Genomic DNA, 20,250 nt, shown 5'->3' with positions numbered 1-20,250 from the left:
CTGAAAACATTTTGACACCCATGCCTATGCTCCAATGGGCACTGTTTCAGTCAGCACAATGTAGGTGCACAGACGTGTGTGTGTGTGTGTGTGTGTGTGTGTGTGTGTGTGTTTTGTTAAAATGAAAATGAAGCTAGACTAACCAAAATCTCCGTATTTCAACAATTTTGGAAGTACTGTCTTGAATATGATTTTTTGTTGTTGTTGTGGTCTTCAGTCCTGAGACTGGTTTGATGCAGCTATCCATGCTACTCTATCCTGTGCAAGCTTCTTCATCTCCCAGTACGTACTGCAGCTTACATCCTTCTGAATCTGCTTAGTGTACTCATCTCTTGGTCTCCTTCTACAATTTTTACCCTCCATGCTGCCCTCCAATACTAAATTGGTGATCCCTTGATGCCTCAGAATATGTCCTACCAACCGATCCCTTATTCTAATCAAGTTGTGCCACAAACTCCTCTTCTCCCCAATTCTATTCAATACCTCCTCATTAGTTATGTGATCTACCCAGCTAATCTTCAGCATTCTTCTGTAGCACCACATTTCAAAAGCTTCTATTCTCTTCTTGTCCAAACTATGTATCGTCCATGTTTCACTTCCATACATGGCTACACTCCATACAAATACTTTCAGAAAAGACTTCCTGACACTTAACTCTATACTCGATGTTAACAAATTTCTCTTCTTCAGAAACTCTTTCCTTGCCATTGCCAGTCTACATTTTATATCGTCTCTACTTCGACCATCATCAGTTATTTTGCTCCCCAAATAGCAAAACTCCTTCACTACTTTAAGTGTATCATTTCCTAATCTAATTCCCTCAGCATCACCCGAGTTAATTCGACTACATTCCATTATCCTCGTTTTGCTTTTGTTGATGTTCATCTTATATCCTCCTTTCAAGACACTGTGTATGCTGTTCAACTGGTCTTTCAAGTCCTTTGCTGTCTCTGACAGAATTACAATGTCATCGGCGAATCTTAAACTTTTTATTTCATCTCCATGGATTCTAATATATACTCCAAATTTTTCTTTTGTTTCCATTACTGCTTGCTCAATATACAGATTGAATAACATCGGGGAGAGGCTACAACCCTGTCTTACTCCCTTCCCAACCACTGCTTCCCTTTCATGTCCCTCGACTCTTATAACTGCCATCTTGTTTCTGTACAAATTGTAAATAGCCTTTCGCTCCCTGTATTTTACCCCAGCCACCTTCAGAATTTGAAAGAGAGTATTCCAGTCAACATTGCCAAAAGCTTTCTCTAAGTCTACAAATGCTAGAAACATAGGTTTGCCTTTTCTTGATCTAGCTTCTAAGATAAGCCGTAGGGTCAGTATTGCCTCATGTGTTCCAACATTTCTACGGAATCCAAACTGATGATTTATACCACCTAAATTACAGTAAATATTCTCACCACAAATATCATTTAATTTTGAAGCATTACTTAAGACTTCTTAAGTTTGTAAAATTGATGGGTAGTGTTTATTAGCCATATAATAATGCATTTGTATTTACAGATTTTATAAACATATGAAGACATACAAAACTAATACAGCTGTACAACATGTCATGCACAACAGACAAATTAACATAAATATAATCCCTCATTTCTGTTAATAACCACAATATGCACATCAGATAAACACAGAATTTAAAAAAGCATAAGGCCTAATTAAGAAGAGTGTAATTATAAATGGTAAAAGCATTACACTTCCTTGAAATTTAAAATTTAAAAATAAAAAAATAGGCTGCAATCAGCTGCCTACCCTGTATCACATTCTAACAGAGACAGTCACTTGCTCCTAATAATGCAATTGAAACACAAAAGGATTTAACTTTTACAAGCTTTCGGAGCCAGTGTGTCCTTCATCTGGCAGAAGAGTTGAAGGGGAAGAAAGAGGGGTGATGGAAAAGGACTGGAGAGGTTTAGTAAAAGGGGTAGAGTTTGGAAAAGTCACCTAGAAATCTGCGGCAGCAAAAACTTACTGGGTGGGATGAGAAGGAAAGGCTGAATGTTGGGGACTGCACTGAACAAGATTTGAAAATCTGAGAGCTTAAAAGTAGCAGACAGGATTCTATGCAAGACAGAGATTCCTGCTACAGCAATGAGCATGAGTTAATAAGAGTGAAAAGCTAAGTGCATTATATGAAATAGAGGTGGGCGGGGAAGGCAAAAAATAGACAGGTCAGAAAATGAAAGATGTAGAAAACTAAAATGCAGTGGAGAAAGGAGTAATTACTGTAAAGAAAAGCTGAGATGGAAGAAATTAATGTAAATTACAGCCAGGTAGGTGGCAGTGTTGGATTGACTTGGGGGAAGAGAGCAAACAACGAGGTCATCGGTCTCATTGGATTAGGGAAGGATGGAGAAGGAAGTTGGCCATGCCCTGTCAATGGAACCATCCCAGCATTTGCCTGAAACAATTTAGGGGAATCACGGAAAACCTAAATCAGAATGGCTGGATGTGGGATTGAACCATCATCCTCCCAAATACGAGTCCAGTGTGCTAACCACTGCGCCACCTCACTCGGTGGGTGGTAGGAACCAAGGACATGTAGCACTAATTCCCATTTGTGAAGTTCTGAGAAACTGGTGTCTGGAGGAAGAATCCAGCTGGCACATGCGGTCAAACAGGCACAAAGATCACAACTGCCATGTTTAGAGCATGCTCTGCAATAATATATTGTTTGTTGCCAAGTATACACCCTCTGCCTATGCCGATTCATCCTGACTGATAACTTGGTAGTAGTCATGCTAATGCAAAAGGTCTAACCGTGTTTATGTAAGAGCTGATATAGGTTAGGTTAGGTTAGTGTTTTTTAACGTCCCGTCGACAACGAGGTCATTAGAGACGGAGCGCAAGCTCGGGGTTAGGGAAGGATGGGGAAGGAAATCGGCCGTGCCCTCTCAAAGGAACCATCCTGGCATTTGCCTGAAACGATTTAGGGAAATCACGGAAAACCTAAATCAGGATGGCTGGAGATGGGATTGAACCGTCGTCCTCCCGAATGCGAGTCCAGTGTGCTAACCACTGCGCCACCTCGCTCGGTAGCTGATATATGATGTGTCGTTTCACAGATGGCTCTCTCTTTCAGAGTACATGTTTTGTCAGTTATAGGGCTGATATAAGTGGTGGTAGGAGGGTGCATAGGGCAAGTCTTGCAGCAGGGACGATCACAGGGGTAGGTGCAATAGGATACAGATTGGTGCAGGAGGAGCATAGGGCCTAAAAAGGATATTGCAGAGATTGGGAGGGTGACGAAAAGCTAGTCTAGGTGTGGTTGGCAAATCCTCAGACACAGTGGACCACATTTCAGGGCACTCTTTTAAAGAGACATGGCCTTGTTGAAGTGGCTGATCAATACATTCAACATCAGGATAATACCGAGTGACAAGTAGTGAGCTCCAATGTTGTTTTTCGGAGGAATCAGCAGTACCAGGATTGGGTGCTGTGGCCCAGGAAACCTGCTTTTGAATTAGGCTGTGGGGTTGATTACATCCAGTGAATGCCGAGATGAGAATGGTGATGTACTACTGTAAAGAGTCTGCATCTGAACAAATACGTTTGCCTAAAATGCCAAGGCTGTATGGGAGGGAATGTTTGACATGGAAAGGATGGCAACTTCAAGTAAAATTTGAAATTTTACCAGCAAATCAACTGTTTAGAAAGATTTTGGGCTTGCAGCCAGTCATCGTAAACTTCATTGCACAATATTTTGGCTGGACAACTGCCAGCCATCTTCAGGGGAGCTGAATGGGTTACTGCGCAAAAAACTTGTCACCATTGATGCCACCTCCCTCCATACCAACATCCCCTACATATATGGTCTGTCTGCTGCTGAACATTTCCTCAGTAAGTGCCCATCTGACTCCAAATCTATGGCATCCGTCCTGCTCACTGTAATCAGTTTTATACTTACCAACAACTACTTGACCTTTGAGGGACAGATATACAAAGAGATGAGGGATACAGCCACGGGAACCAGGATGGCTCCTTCCTGTGGCAGCCTTTTATAGGTTACTTGGAAGGGGCTTTCCTGGGATCCATAAGACTTCTGCCCCTGGTTTGGTTTAGATAAATTGATGACATCTTTGCCATATGGGCTTGTGGTGAGGCTGACCTGTTAAAATTCCTGGAATCTCTAAATACCTTCTCCCAATTAAATTTCACTTGTTTCTATTCCAAATCCCATGGCACTTTCCTTGATGTTGATCCCATCCTCTCCAAAGGCCAGCTGTCCACACTAAACCTGCTAACAAACTACAGTATTTTTGTTTTGACAGTTGCTATCCTGTTCAAAATGATTTCGGGCTTGCAGCTGGTCTTCGTATACTTCATTGGATGATATTTCAGCTGGAAAACTGCCAGCCATCTTCAGGTGAGCCGAACGAGGACTGTCGAAGACGTTCTTCACTCTGTCTTACATAGTGCGCTGATGGTACTGCCAAGCATGCGTTGCAGTCGCGGAGAGATAAGGACCACTCCGCCCAGTGACAGCACCCTCGCTGGTGGAACTGCAAGACTCAACTGTCATTGGTATTGTCGCTGGCCACAGCTATCTAAGTCTTCTGGCTTCTTCGTCTCGAGCAAATTTTGGAGACGACGGGATTCCACGCATTATTCAATTGGTAACCACTGTCACGGTTAATTAGATTTCCCACGATGAGTATTTCAATGGATTCTTTGATAATGGAGTCCCAAAAAGTTGTTGCTATGGCCAAAATCGAAGTTTTGTCATACTCCATTGAATGTCCATTTACACTTTCTTTACTGTGTTTTAATTTTTCACGTCTCCCATTTTCTGACATGTCTATTTTTTGCTGCCCCCCTCCCACCTCTATTACATACAATGCACTTAGATTTTCACTCTTATTACCTTGTGCACATTGTTTTAGCAGTAATTTCTGTCTTGCAATTACCCTGTCTTCTACCTTTAAGCTCTCAGGTTTTCAAATCTCTTCCGGTGCAGTCCCCAACAATTAATCCTTCCTTCCCATCCCATCCGGTAGTCTCCCCTGATCCACAGTTCTGGATGAATTTTCTGTACACCAGCCATTTTTCTAAACCTCTCCAGTCATTTTCCTTCGCCCATCTTCCTTCCCCCTCAAGTCTTCTACCAGAGAAAGGAGCCACTGGCTCTGAAAGCTTGCACGTTATGTAAAATCTTTTTTATATGTGTGTTTCCCTGTCACTGCCTGGTGAGCAGATTTTTTTCCTATCCAATTAGATTATATTGTAATAAAAACTGGTCATTAGTTCCTAAGACACACTTGCTTCCTCTAAGTGTACAATGTCAAATGCAAAGACAATTACCCTGACTCGAAAGCCTGTTGCCTGCAAGATCTGCAGACCCAATTACTGTTGTGCAAGAACAGTGACTTAATTGGTTTCAAACAAGCAGTTGCAGAAAAGTACTAGTAAAGATTAAGGTCAGGAGTTTTGTGGGAATAAAGAATATGCTCCACTAGTAAAATAATGAATCACTCTCTTATTGCTTTCTCTTGCTGTTAGCCTTCCAGCTCATCCCTGAGTTCCGCTTTCTTTCACATATTTCCCCAAGTAGTCCTCTAACAAGCCCCTAGACTCACCTACTTGTTACACACCAGCACAATAACCCTAACCACCTCCTGTCCCATTCCTCCTCCTTGCCACTCCTACCATTTTCCCCTCCACTCACTGCAAGTGCTCGCTTTGATATGTGTGTGTTTATTAGATCCAAAGGAAGACAAATTTTTATCTTTGCTATGTGCTTGCACTCTGCTCAGTACCTCTTCTGTTTGGTGAATAGTGACCAATTCTCATATAATATTACATTCCGCTTTGGATTTCTCATCACTGTTGCCGTTAACGTATCTTTAAACATAATAGACTGGACAAGAAACCAGAACAATGATCAAAAAGTCATGTGTTTATTAAATTTTGGGATTGGCCTCTGATATAAATCACTGGATACATAGCGTTCACCTCTACTGAAGGGTGGCAGTTACGAGCAGCACTCTCCCTCCCCCCCCCCCCCTCCCAACCCCCCTCCAGTTAAAAAATTGTAATAAGTCAATCAACAAAATATCTCTAAAACTGAAATACATAACATTCAATGTTTTATTGAATACAAATATATTTCAGTAAAGACTGGCACAATTTCACATTTTCTTTGTCATCATTAAGTTCACATTTTCAGCCATGTGTCACCAAATCTCTCCTTCAGTGAGAGTAAAAGTCTAGTAATAAATATATTACACTTCCATGGTAAGGAGACAGAGACCCATTACACATACATTTTGTTGTAGCTGAGGTTCTCACAGATTATAGCACATGAAAATGAACTCACAACCATGATTTATTCAGATACCTATCCATAATCATCACTGGCACAATTTGTTTTCCACTTTTTCCTGTTCTGCTGAATATATTTGTTGTCATTCATACACTTTTGTCTCTAAAAGTATTTCTTCTGCAAACTGTATTTAGTACCATCTTAAAAATACAGAATATTTTCAGTCCTGCTCAGCAAACAATGATAAGCTATGGCTGCTTCTGTTTGCTCTTACAGATCACAAAATAACATTCAATAAAACAACAGCTGTGCATATTCCCACCCGTATCTGCTTAAAGGTAAATTCCAGTTTGAATTTGATCCAGCTTTAGACTGATGAAGCACCAAACTCATGATTCTTTGGATGCAATGGACACCTAACATCTGGATGGAAAATTGTACAAAAATCTTGCCTGTCATATACAGATGACAAATGATTTGCTCTTGCACTGAGTCACAGCAATACCATACTTCTTAAAAGTGACTGCGCTATCAAACAACTTGTGTGGGGGGTGTGGACAGAAAGATTTAACAAGAAGTTCAATTGTTGTAACTATTAGAACACATATATTGATACACAGATATTTCTAGGCAGTACTTACATGGCCTGAAAAGAAAAACAGTCTCCTCCCTTCAATTACCTTTTCTAAAACAAAACTTCTTTAGATTCTACATGAATGAACAAAAAAATGGTAGTTACGAATTTCTCTAACACTCAATCAAATTCGACAAACTAAAGCAAAACTTACTTAGAAGATTGTTGAAATGAATCTAATTCTGATAAATCTCTTGAAATATTTTGTATTAGACTGTTGAACTGTTGCCAATCACCCCAACTGAGATTCCTTCCTAAATTTTCTTCAATGACATTAATGGCCTAAAAGTAGATACCACACATTAGACAAATGATTAGACATATTTATATTTATATTCATATACTGCAAGAGATGGCTGCTCTTTAAAATGATCAAGTGCGTGAAACATTATTTAATAGCGGGAGTCCGAATAAGCATTCAACAATACTGGCAATAAATGCTCATAATATAATAAGATAAATGAGGTTACACAATCGAACGAAATGAAGAAGAGTACAAAAAGCACTATTGGAAACTGTTGTTTGAATGAGTTCCTGCAAGAGCCTCTAGAATGACTTTATTCGAGATCATGTTGACTGTCTCCTGATGATAAAAACTTTATTTTCTTGTGACAACAATTTCCCAAATTTTCCATTATTTTCTCATGATAAGTTTCTCAAGAATATAAAGGCATGTAACAAGGGTGAATGGAAATAGCCTAAGCATGCAGTTTTAGTTGTATCCCTGTCAGAAATCTCACCTTTCCTCATGAGGAACTTATTCAAACAACAGAGGATCCTCACTGAGCGCTACTATGACATTTTTCTAATGGGTCATTACGAACACACACACACACACACACACACACACACACACACACACACACACACACACAATTTCAAAGAGCACAGAGATTATCACGATTTACATATAAATAAAAAATAAACTGAAGACGGTACACACTGAAGAGCCAAAGAAACTGGTACACCTGCCTAATATCGATCAGGTCCCCTTGAGCACACTGAAGTGCCACAACAGGATGTGGCATGGACTCGAATAATGTCTCAAGTAGTGCTGGAGGGAACTGACACCATGAATCCTGCAGGGCTGTCCATAAATCCATAAGAGTACGAGTGGGTGAAGATCTCTTCTGAACAGCGTGTTGCAAGGCATCCTGGATATGCTAAATAATGTTCATGTCTGGGAAGTTTGGTGGTCAGCGGAAGTGTTTAAACTCAGAAGTGTGTTCCTGGAGCCACACTGTAGCAATTCTGTAAGTGTGGGATGTCACACTGTCCTGCTGGAATCACCTAAGTCTGTCGGAATGCACAATGGACATGTATGAGTGTAGAGATCAGACAGGATGCTTTCTTGTGTGTCATCTGCCAGAGTCTTATCGAAACACATTAGGGGTCCCATATCATTCCAACTGCACGCACCCCACACCATTACAGAGCGTCCACCATCTTGAACACTCCCCTGCTAACATACAGGGTCCATGGGTCCATGCCTGTACACATCCATTCGCTCAATACAATTTGAAACGAGACTTCTTCAACCAGGCAACATGTTTCCAGTCATCAACAGTCCAATGTTGGTGATGATGACCCCAGGCAAGGCATAAAGTTTTGTGTCATGCAGCCATCAAGGGTACACAAAAGGGCCTTAAGTACCAAAAGTCCATATCAATGATGTTTCATTGAGTGGTTCGCATGCTGACACTTGTTGATGGCGCGTCACCGAAATTTGCAGGTATTTGTGGAATGGTTGCGCTTCTGTCATGCGGAACAATTCTCTTCAGTTGTTGTTAGTCCCATTCTTGCTGAATCTTTTGTTGTTTTACTGGATTCCTGATATTCACGGTACACTTATGAAATGGTCGTACATGAAAATCCCCACTTCAGCACTACCTCAGAGATGCTGTGTCCCATCACTTATGTGCTGACTATAACACCATGTTCAAACTCACTTAAATATTGATAACGTGCCACTGCAGCAACAGTAACTGATCTAACGACTGCATCAGACATGTTGTCTTACAAAGGTGTCAAACACAGCACCATATTCTGCCTGTTTACATCTCTCTGTATTTGAGTACGCATGCCTATACCAGTTTCTTTGGCGCTTCAGTGTATAAACAGGTATATCATTCAAGCATAAAGTTATATGATGTAATATCAGCTCACACAAGATTAGTTATTGGTGACCTTACCATATTTGAAATACATTCAAAACTTTATCTTCAAATAAGTTTTTGTACTCTCGAGAGCTATTTTTGACAGTATATGATACTTCTTAATTTAAATGGATTTTAAGTTTTACCACATAAAATCTGCAAACTTGAATTTCACTATTCATGTGAATGCTTATCTACCAAAATCGCTTTAATCCATATAGTTGATTATGTATGATTTTATTGTAACAATCTGACTCATTTGACATTTTAACACTATAATCACATCACAGATCCAAAAAACACAATCAGTTTAATTTAGATTCACCTGCACCTTTGCCACTGTGCCTTTGCATACAGTCTTTGCAGAAAACAATTCTATTAAAAAATCTATACATACTATCATTGAGACAATTCTTCAGTCCCTATCAACCTTTCCAAGCAAACAAAATGAAAAATAATGTGTTGGGAGAAGAAACAAAGAAAGAAAGAGAGAAAGGTGAGGAAGGGGGAGAGAATCAGTCACCACTAAGGAAAAAGAATTAAAAATTTGGTGCTAAAAGTTGTTTAAACACTGGACAGAGCTTCTAAACTTGTAATACATCTCTATCTATTTCATCACCAGTTAAAATAGATTACTAATTTCTACAAAAGCCTAGATGTGCCCATTTGTCTGCAAATAAAATGAATGAAACTGATTACACCACATCAAAATTTGGATGAAAGCAAATCTTTAAGGTAAAAATTATACATATGGTAGAGAATCCTAAACTGTGTATTTCAAGATAAAGAACAAATTGCTTGAAATGAATATTTCAGGTGGAATGAGGTCTAGAATGAGCTATGCGTGTGAATGTTGTGTGTGTAAACTACTTGAGATTGCACACTGATGTTGGTAGCACTACCATGCAAGCAGTATACAGCTATCTGTTAAAATATATCAGTGGTGTATTTTTTTCTCTTGGAGTTATAGCAAGTCACTGGTGTATGAAACGCCATCAGAAAGTGAAGACAGAATTGATTAAAAGGATTCTAGTTGGCTGTCTCATTGCACAATAGACAACACGTATACAACTGTATGCATCTGTATCCCCCTCTCCCTCCCCTTCCTTTACCCTAGCGCTCGCTCGCTCTCTCTCTCTCTCTCTCTCTCTCTCTCTCTCTCTCTCTCTTCCCCTCCCACCCATCTCTTCTTCCCAACCCCTACCCCTCCTCCCTCTGCCTCTCCCCACAGCAAATGTACCTGCTTAACTGCTTCTGGAGTACTCTGCAGCTCCTGTATAGCAGACGCAAGATTTGTCATATTTCTGTTGTAGCTATCACAGAATGCTTCAGACATGATGTGAAGGTCTTCAGGTCTTGCTGGTATCAATATTTCAGATAATACTGTCTCATTGCATAGAAATATCTCAGGATCACTCGTCAGCATGCGAAAATGTTGCTGAAAAAAAATTTAGAATATTCTAAATTTGTAGCTAACACAAAAATACATCATTTAGAAGGTCACTTAATAAATAAGTTTCATAATAATAATACGACTACCAAGATGGATATTACATATACGGGAAACAATCATTAATCTCCAGATGAAAAACACATGGTGCGTAAGAGTACATACGATGATCAGATCAACTAAAACATAAAGTAAAATAAGGCACTGACTGATCTTACTTAAAACAAATTTATTCAAATATCCTCCCCCTTTTTTCTGAAAATGCTACTTTACTTCAGTTTGTGATCAGATCAAACTAAATTAAATAATAAATAATTTAGGTGTAGAAGAGACTGCTCACTGAATAGTAGAAATATAGTCATCAATGTGCACGCAAAAAAAAAAGAATGAAAACTTGATAGCACTCAGACAAATCCTGTAATGAGCTACAGAAAACGTGCATGTGCATCCCCATGGGCATGTGCATGTGCACACATCCTATCCCATCTGCTGAACTGCAATCCAAGTATTGTGTACTGAGACAATGTAGGTGCCCAGCTGTGTGTGTGTGTGTGTGTGTGTGTGTGTGTGTGTGTGTGTGTGTGTGTGTGCGCGCGCGTGTGTGTGTGTGTGGGTGGGTGCTCCGATGGACCCTGTGTACACCTCCTATATAGAATTTCAAAACTAGCGCCCAGAGGAGGAGATAAAAAAATAAGGTGAGTAAAACTAATAACTCTTCTAGTTGTAATTGCTTGCAAAGTATCAAAAATTGTGCTTGTGTAATACGACATTCTTTGTAACCATTCTAAAAAAATAAACTAAACTTCATCTGACATGCCTTGGAAGGCCCAATGGTATTGACTGACCGCCATGTCATTCTCAGCCTAATAGCATTATCAAATGTGGACATGGAAGGGGTGTGAGGTCAGCACACCATTCTCCCAGCCATTGTCAGTTTTCTTGAGCTGGATCCACTGCAACTCTGTCAAACAGCCTCTCTATTGGGATCGACCTAGCGTAGTTTTCGCGTCTCGTATTTCAGTGAGTGTTTCTTGATTATCAGAGTAGCTCATCAGAAGATTATCTTGGGAATTTGTCACCGTATTGAGTAGGGTAAACAAAGTCATGTGTAGGGACTGTGGTTGTTGTGAGCGGACGCAAGGAGAATTGGCCACTCTTCGGGGGCAGGTGGAGGCTTTGTCTGTTAGGCTCATCGAGCTCGAGGCGCAGGCGTCGGCTCGTAGTGGCGTTGGGGCAACTGTGGTGAGACCTATGCCTACTTCGGTGGCCTTGGAATCACATGGAACCCCTGATGTCGCTGCGTCTTCCGGCAGTGAGCATCTTACCGGTCAGCCATCACTCCGGGGTGAATGGCGGACAGTGGTGGGCTCGCGCGTGCCTGGCCGAAAGGCGAAGGTGGGATCTGGCCGCGTGGCAGCTGCCTTACCCCTTTCCAACAGGTACGGGGTGCTTCCTAGTGGTGATGACATCGTTTCCGAGCCACCACAGGATGCCTCGCCTGTTGGGCCAGTGGCCGATTCTCCGGCAAGGTCCCGACAGTCACAGAGGGCGGGCCTATTAGTTATAGGGAGCTCCAACGTTAGGCGGGTTATGGAGCCCCTTAGGAAAATAGCGGGTAGGTCGGGGAAGAATGCCAGTGTGCACTCGGTGTGCTTGCCGGGGGGTCTCGTCCGTAATGTGGAGGAGGCCCTTCCGGCAGCTATTGAACGCACTGGGTGTGACCGGCTGCAGATAGTAGCACATGTCGGAACGAATGACGCCTGCCGCTTGGGTTCTGAGGCCATCCTTGGTTCCTTCCGGCGGCTGGCTGATTTGGTGAAGACAACCAGCATCGCACGCGGAGTGCAAGCTGAGCTTAATATCTGCAGCATAGTGCCCAGAGTCGATCGCGGTCCTCTGGTTTGGAGCCGTGTGGAGGGTCTAAACCAGAGGCTCAGACGACTCTGCGACTATAATGGTTGCAAATTCATCGACCTCCGTTATTGGGTGGAGAACTGTAGGGCCCCCCTAGACAGGTCAGGCGTGCACTACACACCGGAAGCAGCTACTAGGGTAGCAGAGTATGTGTGGCGTGCACACGGGGTTTTTTAGGTTAGAGGGACCCCCCCTTGGGCGAAACGATAAAATACCTGACGGCTTACCAGAGAGGACATTATCATCGTTGATAAAGAACGTCCGTCCTCAGAGACCAAAAACAGGAAAAGTTAACGCAATATTGGTAAACTGCAGGAGTATCCAGGGCAAGGTTCCTGAATTAGTATCTCTTATTGAAGGAAATAGTGCGCATATAGTATTAGGAACGGAAAGTTGGTTAAAACCGGAAGTGAACAGTAACGAAATCCTAGACACAGAATGGAATATATACCGCAAGGATAGGATAAACGCCAATGGTGGAGGAGTATTTATAGCAGTAAAGAATTCAATAATATCCAGTGAAGTTATTAGCGAATGCGAATGTGAAATAATCTGGGTTAAGTTAAGTATCAAAGGTGGGTCAGATATGATAGTCGGATGCTTCTATAGACCACCTGCATCAGCAACCGTAGTAGTTGAGCGCCTCAGAGAGAACCTGCAGAACGTCGTGAAGAAGTTTCGTGATCATACTATTGTAATAGGGGGAGACTTCAATCTACCAGGTATAGAATGGGATAGTCACACAATCAGAACTGGAGCCAGGGACAGAGACTCTTGTGACATTATCCTGACTGCCTTGTCCGAGAATTACTTCGAGCAGATAGTTAGAGAACCAACTCGTGAAGCTAACGTTTTAGACCTCATAGCAACAAATAGACCGGAACTTTTCGACTCCGTGAATGTAGAAGAGGGTATCAGTGATCATAAGTCAGTGGTTGCATCAATGACTACAAGCGTAATAAGAAATGCCAAGAAAGGAAGGAAAATATATTTGCTTAACAAGAGTGATAGGGCACAAATCGCAGAATATCTGAGTGACCACCATCAAACGTTCATTTCTGAGGAAGAGGATGTGGAACAAAAATGGAAAAAATTCAGAAACATCGTCCAGTACGCCTTAGATAAGTTCGTACCGACTAAGGTCCAAAGCGAGGGGAAAGATCCACCGTGGTATAACAATCATGTACGAAAGGTACTACGGAAACAAAGAAAGCTTCATCATAGGTTTAAGAGTAGTCGAATCATAGCTGATAAGGAAAAGCTGAACGAAGCGAAAAAGAGCGTAAAGAGAGCAATGAGAGAAGCATTCAACGAATTCGAACATAAAACATTGGCAAACAATCTAAACAAGAACCCTAAAAAGTTTTGGTCATATGTAAAATCGGTAAGCGGTTCTAAATCCCCTATTCAGTCACTCGTTGACCACGATGGCACCGAAACAGAGGACGACCGAAGAAAGGCAGAAATACTGAATTCAGTGTTCCGAAACTGTTTCACTGCGGAAAATCGTAACACGGTCCCTGACTTCAGCCGTCGCACGGACGCCAAAATGGAAAATATTGAAATAAACGATATCGGAATTGAAAAACAACTGCTATCACTTAGTAGCGGAAAAGCATCCGGACCAGACGAGATACCCTTAAGATTCTACAGTGATTATGCTAAAGAACTTGCCCCCTTTCTATCAGCAATTTATCGTAGATCGCTGGAAGAACGTAAAGTACCTAGCGACTGGAAGAAAGCGCAGGTCGTTCCCATTTTCAAGAAGGGTCATAAATCAGATGCGAATAATTATAGGCCTATTTCGCTTACGTCAATCTGTTGTAGAATAATGGAACATGTTTTGTGTTCTCGTATTATGACGTTCTTAGATAATACAAATCTCCTTCATCATAACCAACATGGATTCCGCAAACAGAGATCATGTGAAACTCAGCTCGCCCTATTTGCCCAAGAAATTCACAGTGCCGTAGACACTGGCGAGCAGATTGATGCCGTATTCCTGGACTTCAGGAAGGCATTTGATACGGTTCCGCACTTACGTTTAGTGAAAAAAATACGAGCTTACGGAATATCGGACCAGGTTTGTGATTGGATTCAGGATTTCCTAGAAGAAAGAACACAACATGTCATTCTTAACGGTTCAAAATCTGCAGATGTAGAGGTAATTTCGGGAGTACCGCAGGGAAGCGTGATAAGACCTTTATTGTTTACAATATACATAAATGACTTAGTTGACAACATCGGTAGCTCCGTGAGGCTATTTGCAGATGACACGGTTGTCTACAAGAAAGTAGCAACATCAGAAGACTCGTACGTACTCCAGGAGGACCTGCAGAGGATTAATGCATGGTGCGACAGCTGGCAGCTTTCCCTAAACGTAGATAAATGTAATATAATGCGCATACATAGGGGCAGAAATCCATTCCAGTACGATTATGCCATAGGTGGTAAATCATTGGAAGCGGTAACGACCGTAAAATACTTAGGAGTTACTATCCGGAGCGATCTGAAGTGGAATGATCACATAAAACAAATAGTGGGAAAAGCAGGCACCAGGTTGAGATTCATAGGAAGAATTCTAAGAAAATGTGACTCATCGACGAAAGAAGTAGCTTACAAAACGCTTGTTCGTCCGATTCTTGAGTATTGCTCATCAGTATGGGACCCTTACCAGGTTGGATTAATAGAAGAGATAGACATGATCCAGCGAAAAGCAGCGCGATTCGTCATGGGGACATTTAGTCAGCGCGAGAGCGTTACGGAGATGCTGAACAAGCTCCAGTGGCGGACACTTCAAGAAAGGCGTTACGCAATACGGAGAGGTTTATTATCGAAATTACGAGAGAGCACATTCCGGGAAGAGATGGGCAACACATTACTACCGCCCACATATATCTCGCGTAATGATCACAACGAAAAGATCCGAGAAATTAGAGCAAATACGGAGACTTACAAGCAGTCGTTCTTCCCACGCACAATTCGTGAATGGAACAGGGAAGGGGGGATCAGATAGTGGTACAATAAGTACCCTCCGCCACACACCGTAAGGTGGCTCGCGGAGTATAGATGTCGATGTAGATGTAGAAGTGGCTGAGTGTATCCCAGTAGGTCAATAGTGCATGGCAACCTGGATGGTCATCCACTCAAATGCTGATCATATCTGACAGTGCTTAACTTCGGTGTTCTGATGAGAGCTGGTGTATCAACCACAGCACAACCACTGACCTTTGTATTCATTTGAGGACAAAATTTTTGAGACAGAGGCTCACAATAGAACAGAGGCTAACAACAGAACAATGGCCAATTTTTCTATGCCAAACTTGTTAATGGTCTCACAATAGGGCTTTTGTAAAGTCACATACGACCTTTCAGAGGATGTCTCGGCAGAATTAAACAAGAAATGGAAGAAAAGTGTATGTTTAACATCCTACGGCCAGTAGAGATGGAGCAAATGATTAAGTTGTACGAGGAGAGGAACTAAATAAACCATGGAATTTTTAAAGGAACCATCCCTGCGTTTGTCTTAAGTGATTTAAGGAAACACATAAAATATCCCACAGGGTAGCTGGACATAATTTTAATCCCATTCTTTATGAATGGGGCTACACCTTCCTCAGTTAAATAAGAACAATTACCTTGTAATTTTGTATGACAATGTTTGGATTCTGTGGAATTAATACTCCACTTGCTAAACTAAAATGGTAGAATGATAATAGCATTCTTCAAATAATGGTGAAGATTACAAAAAATAAGGGCATATTGACAAATTGCTTAATTTTTTTTATTTACAAGGGTTCTTGTATTTCCACTGCCATATCTATTTATCGCGTTGCTGCAATAATGTATTTCAAATTATTATGTTGGACATCATTTTTAACATTGTCTTTTGTGAACAACAGAGTTGCAAAATAACAATTACTCGCCCTTTTAAAATTAATTAAATAGAAAGAAAATAAAATAAAAATCTACATTGTAAACTAATTTATAGTGATAGCATGAGTGCTATTCTGCTACCATCAAATTCTTTTAGTAGTTTTAATGGAAGAGGACTATTGTGTATGTACTGTGATGGGTGAGAAGCTATGTATCAGTCACGTCCAAGTGCCCATGATAATGCTCCAACCACAAGAACAATTTGCCGAGCTCAGTATTAAGAATCTGACAGAACACTTACTGTTACCTTTATACAGTCACTCAAAATCTATACAGTCAAGTGTGAAGCTTAGTATTATCCACTATTATGTTATTGCTGTTGCAAACTAAATGGCTGTATACATCCAAAAAATTCTTAATGTAGCTACATCTATCTACATCTATAACACATCAATAAATCCAGAATGGTATGCGTACATGCGTGCATGCATACGCACACGCACACGCACACACACACAGATTTCTAGTAACTGAAGCAGCTTCGGAGTGTAACTTCTGATCACAGAGAAATTATATGAAACATTTAATATTGACAACGTACCAAAGAGATGCGATCCAATGCTATCTTGGAGCTCACAAATTTATTTATATTATCACTGCTAATTCCTGCATTTCTGAGCAACAGTCTGAATTTCTTTTCGTCTTGAGTTAAGTTGCTAATGCTGATGAAACCTATAAAATAATTATCATTTTCAAAATACAAAAAGAAAATGAAGCACTAGAGATTAAAAAGTGAATGCAGCAAACAGTTTCAAAACGATGGCTAAACATGACTATGTTGCATAATATGCATGTGCACAATCACAAACATTACAAGAGTTTATCAAAGTTATTACTGTGAAAAGACACATCCAAGTAACACTCAGTGTTCTCTAAAATCCTTGTAATAATCAACAAACTACTCCAGTATCAGTACCATAAAATGATGCCAAAGATTTAGAGGAGAAGACAATTTTGAATTTGAACCAGAGAAGTGCATATTAAAACTACATTGTCATCCTGATTCATTCCAAATTATTAGTATTCAATATGGGTGTGTTTCACACATTACAACAAGTATTAACATATTTTAAATGTGTTAGCTACATCTACATTTGTACTCCACACTCCATTGTTCAATTATGGCAGAAGGGAATGTAAACCTAAATTTATCTAATTATATTGCCATGGTCATCACAAGAGACTTATATTGGAGGCAGTAATTGCTTATTTATTCGCACTGGAATCTCACCTCTCAAAACTTTGAAAGTAAGACTGAGTGTGATGCATAACACCTTTTTTTTTACATATCATATGGCAGTTGGTTGAGAATTTCTGTGATTCTCTACCAGTGGCTAAACAACTCATGGCAAATTGCATAGTTCTTCTTTGACTCTTTTCTGTCTCTCTTATCAGTCAAACTTGGTAAGGGTCACTGATCAGCCAACAATTCCCCAAGAACCAATTGAATGAGGTCTTTGTAAGTAAATCCTTCATAGGAGAAATACAATACCTTAACGGTCCTTCCCATCAATCTAAAAGGTGTACAATTTTGCTTCCACCATTTTTCCACAACATTTGAGGCTTTAATGAAACAAACTGGTTACACATGTATCATTCAAAGTATTTTCTATCGCTGGCCACTACTTTCTCCCATCTTTTGGGCAGTGTACGAATCCCGCATCAAAAAAATTGTTCATCTTTTGAAGCGATCCACAAATTGATCCAATTTGTGACTTCTTCATGAGATCGGAAGTATTGGTCAGCCAGGCCATGCGCCATTGATCTAAACGGGTGACAGTCAGAGGGAGCAATTTCTGGAGAATACGGTGGGTGGGGTAGGACTTCTCATTTTAATGTTTCCAAGTACATTTTGACTTCCTTTGCAATGTGGGGTCGAGCATTGGCAACATGGGGTCGAGCGTTGGCAACATGGGGTCGAGCGTTGTCGTGCTGTAAAATCACTTTATTGTGCCTCTTGCTGTATTTGTGCTGTAAAATCACTTTATCGTGCCTCTTGCTGTATTGCAGCCATTTGTCTTTTAATGCTCTGCTCAGACACATTAATTGCATTCAATAACGAGCACCTATGATTGTTTCACTTGGTTTTAACACCTCATAGTACATGACACTGAGCTGGTCCCACCAAATGTAGAGCACGATCTTGGAGCCATGAATATTCGGTTTGGCCAGTGACACGAAAGCATGGCCGGGAAATTCCATGATTTTTTGCATTTAGGGTTATCATAATGAACCCATTTTTCGTTCCCGGTTACAATGCAATGCAGAAATCCCTTCCATTTTTGCCTCTGAAGCATCTGTTCACAAACACACGAACTACGTTCAACATCTCTGGGTTTCAGCTCACACGAGACCCAAGTTCCCTCTTTCTGAATCATGCCCATAGCCTTGAGACATTTTGAAACGGCTTGCTGTGTCACCCCCACTAATCATGCTAATTTTTCTTGAGTTTGACGTGAGTCTTCACTCAGCAATGTCTCCAATTCTGCATCTTTGAAAACATTCTTCCACCATTATGCCAGTCTACGACGTTAAAATCACTGTTTTTGAAGTGTTAAAACCACTCACAACAAGTTCTTTCACTAATAGCGTCCTTACCATACATACTTGAGAGCATTCAATGAGACTCGGCTGCTTTTTTCTTCATACTGAAAGAAAACAGTAACACCTCCCGCAAATGACGAGAATTAGGCTCGTAAACTGACATTTTCAATCAAGAACAACTTTATGATGTAGACACAAATCAACTAATGTTTGAATGAGGTTATGTTGGCCGAGGTCCCAGCTAACTGCCTGACATCTGTTTCTTTCAACTGCTACTTACCACTGTCGCCACCTATCAGCAAATGGTGGAATTCTATATGCTGTTGTTATTTTCAATCTGACTACTAATTTGATGCAGCTCTCCATGCTACTCTTCCTGTGCAAGCCTCTTCATCTCCAAATAACTACTGCAACCCTCATCTCTCTGAATATGCTTACTATATTCATCTTTTGATCACCCTCTATGAATTTTCACACTGCCCTTCTCGATGTCTCGGAATGTGTCCTATCAACCGATCCCTTCTTCTGGTCAGTTTGTATCAGAAATTTCTTTTCTCATCAGTTATATTCAGCACTACCTCATAGTTATATGATCTACAGAAGTATCTTTAGCATTCTTCTGCAGCACCACATTTCAAAAGCCTCTATTATCTTCTTGTCTAAACTGCTTATTGTCCGTGTTTCACTTCCATACATGGCTACACTCCATACAAACACTTTCAGAAAAAGACTTCCTAACACTTAAATCTATAATTGCTGTTAGCAAATGCCTTTTCCTCAGGAACGCTTTTCTTGCCGTTGTCAGTCTATATTTTATATCCTATTTACTTTGGCCACTATCAGCTAATTTGCTGCCCAAACAACAAAATTCATCAACTACTTTAAGTGTCTAATTTACTCATCTTATTCGCTTAGCATCACCTGATTTAGTTCAACTACATTACATTATCCTTGTTTTGCTTTTGTTTATGTGTCTCTTACATCCTTCTCTCACGACACAGTCCATTCCATTCAAGTGCTCTTCCAAGTCCTTTGCCGTCTCTCACAGAATTACTATGTCATCAGCAAACAATGAAGTTTTTATTTCTTATCCCTGGATTTTAATTCCTAGTCCAAATTTTTCTTTGGTTTCCTTCAGTGCTTGCTCAATATACAGATTGAATAACATCGGGGATAGGGTGGAACCCTGTCTCACTCCCTTCTCAACCACTGCTTTCCTTTCAGCCCCTTGATCTTATAACTCCCGTCTGGTTTCTGTACAAATTGTAAATAGCTTTTTTCTCCTTGTATTTTACCACTGCTACCTTTAGAATTTCAAAGACAGTATTTCAGTCAG

General features: G+C 40.7%; 1 protein-coding gene across 3 annotated transcripts in view; it reads right to left on the bottom strand.

Annotated features, from left to right (window-relative positions):
• The window catches only part of LOC124595045 (ATP-binding cassette sub-family A member 7-like), a 610,990-nt gene that overhangs the window by 528,384 nt on the left and 62,356 nt on the right, over positions 1-20,250 (bottom strand). For all 3 annotated transcript variants that reach the window (XR_006978174.1, XR_006978175.1, XM_047133608.1), the window contains exons 6-8: positions 16,912-17,042; positions 10,311-10,508; positions 7,069-7,196 (exon numbers count right to left, since the gene is read on the bottom strand). Coding sequence is in view for 1 of the 3 variants with exons in the window: in XM_047133608.1 (XP_046989564.1) it covers positions 7,069-7,196; positions 10,311-10,508; positions 16,912-17,042 (457 nt within the window). In the remaining 2 variants the exon portion in view is untranslated. The remainder of the gene's footprint in view (positions 1-7,068; positions 7,197-10,310; positions 10,509-16,911; positions 17,043-20,250) is intronic.

This window comes from Schistocerca americana, chromosome 2 (genome assembly GCF_021461395.2).
Source record: "Schistocerca americana isolate TAMUIC-IGC-003095 chromosome 2, iqSchAmer2.1, whole genome shotgun sequence".
Lineage (NCBI taxonomy): Eukaryota > Metazoa > Arthropoda > Insecta > Orthoptera > Acrididae > Schistocerca > Schistocerca americana.
The sequence above is the reverse complement of the archived record's forward strand: the minus strand, read 5'-3'. Positions and strand labels throughout refer to the sequence as shown.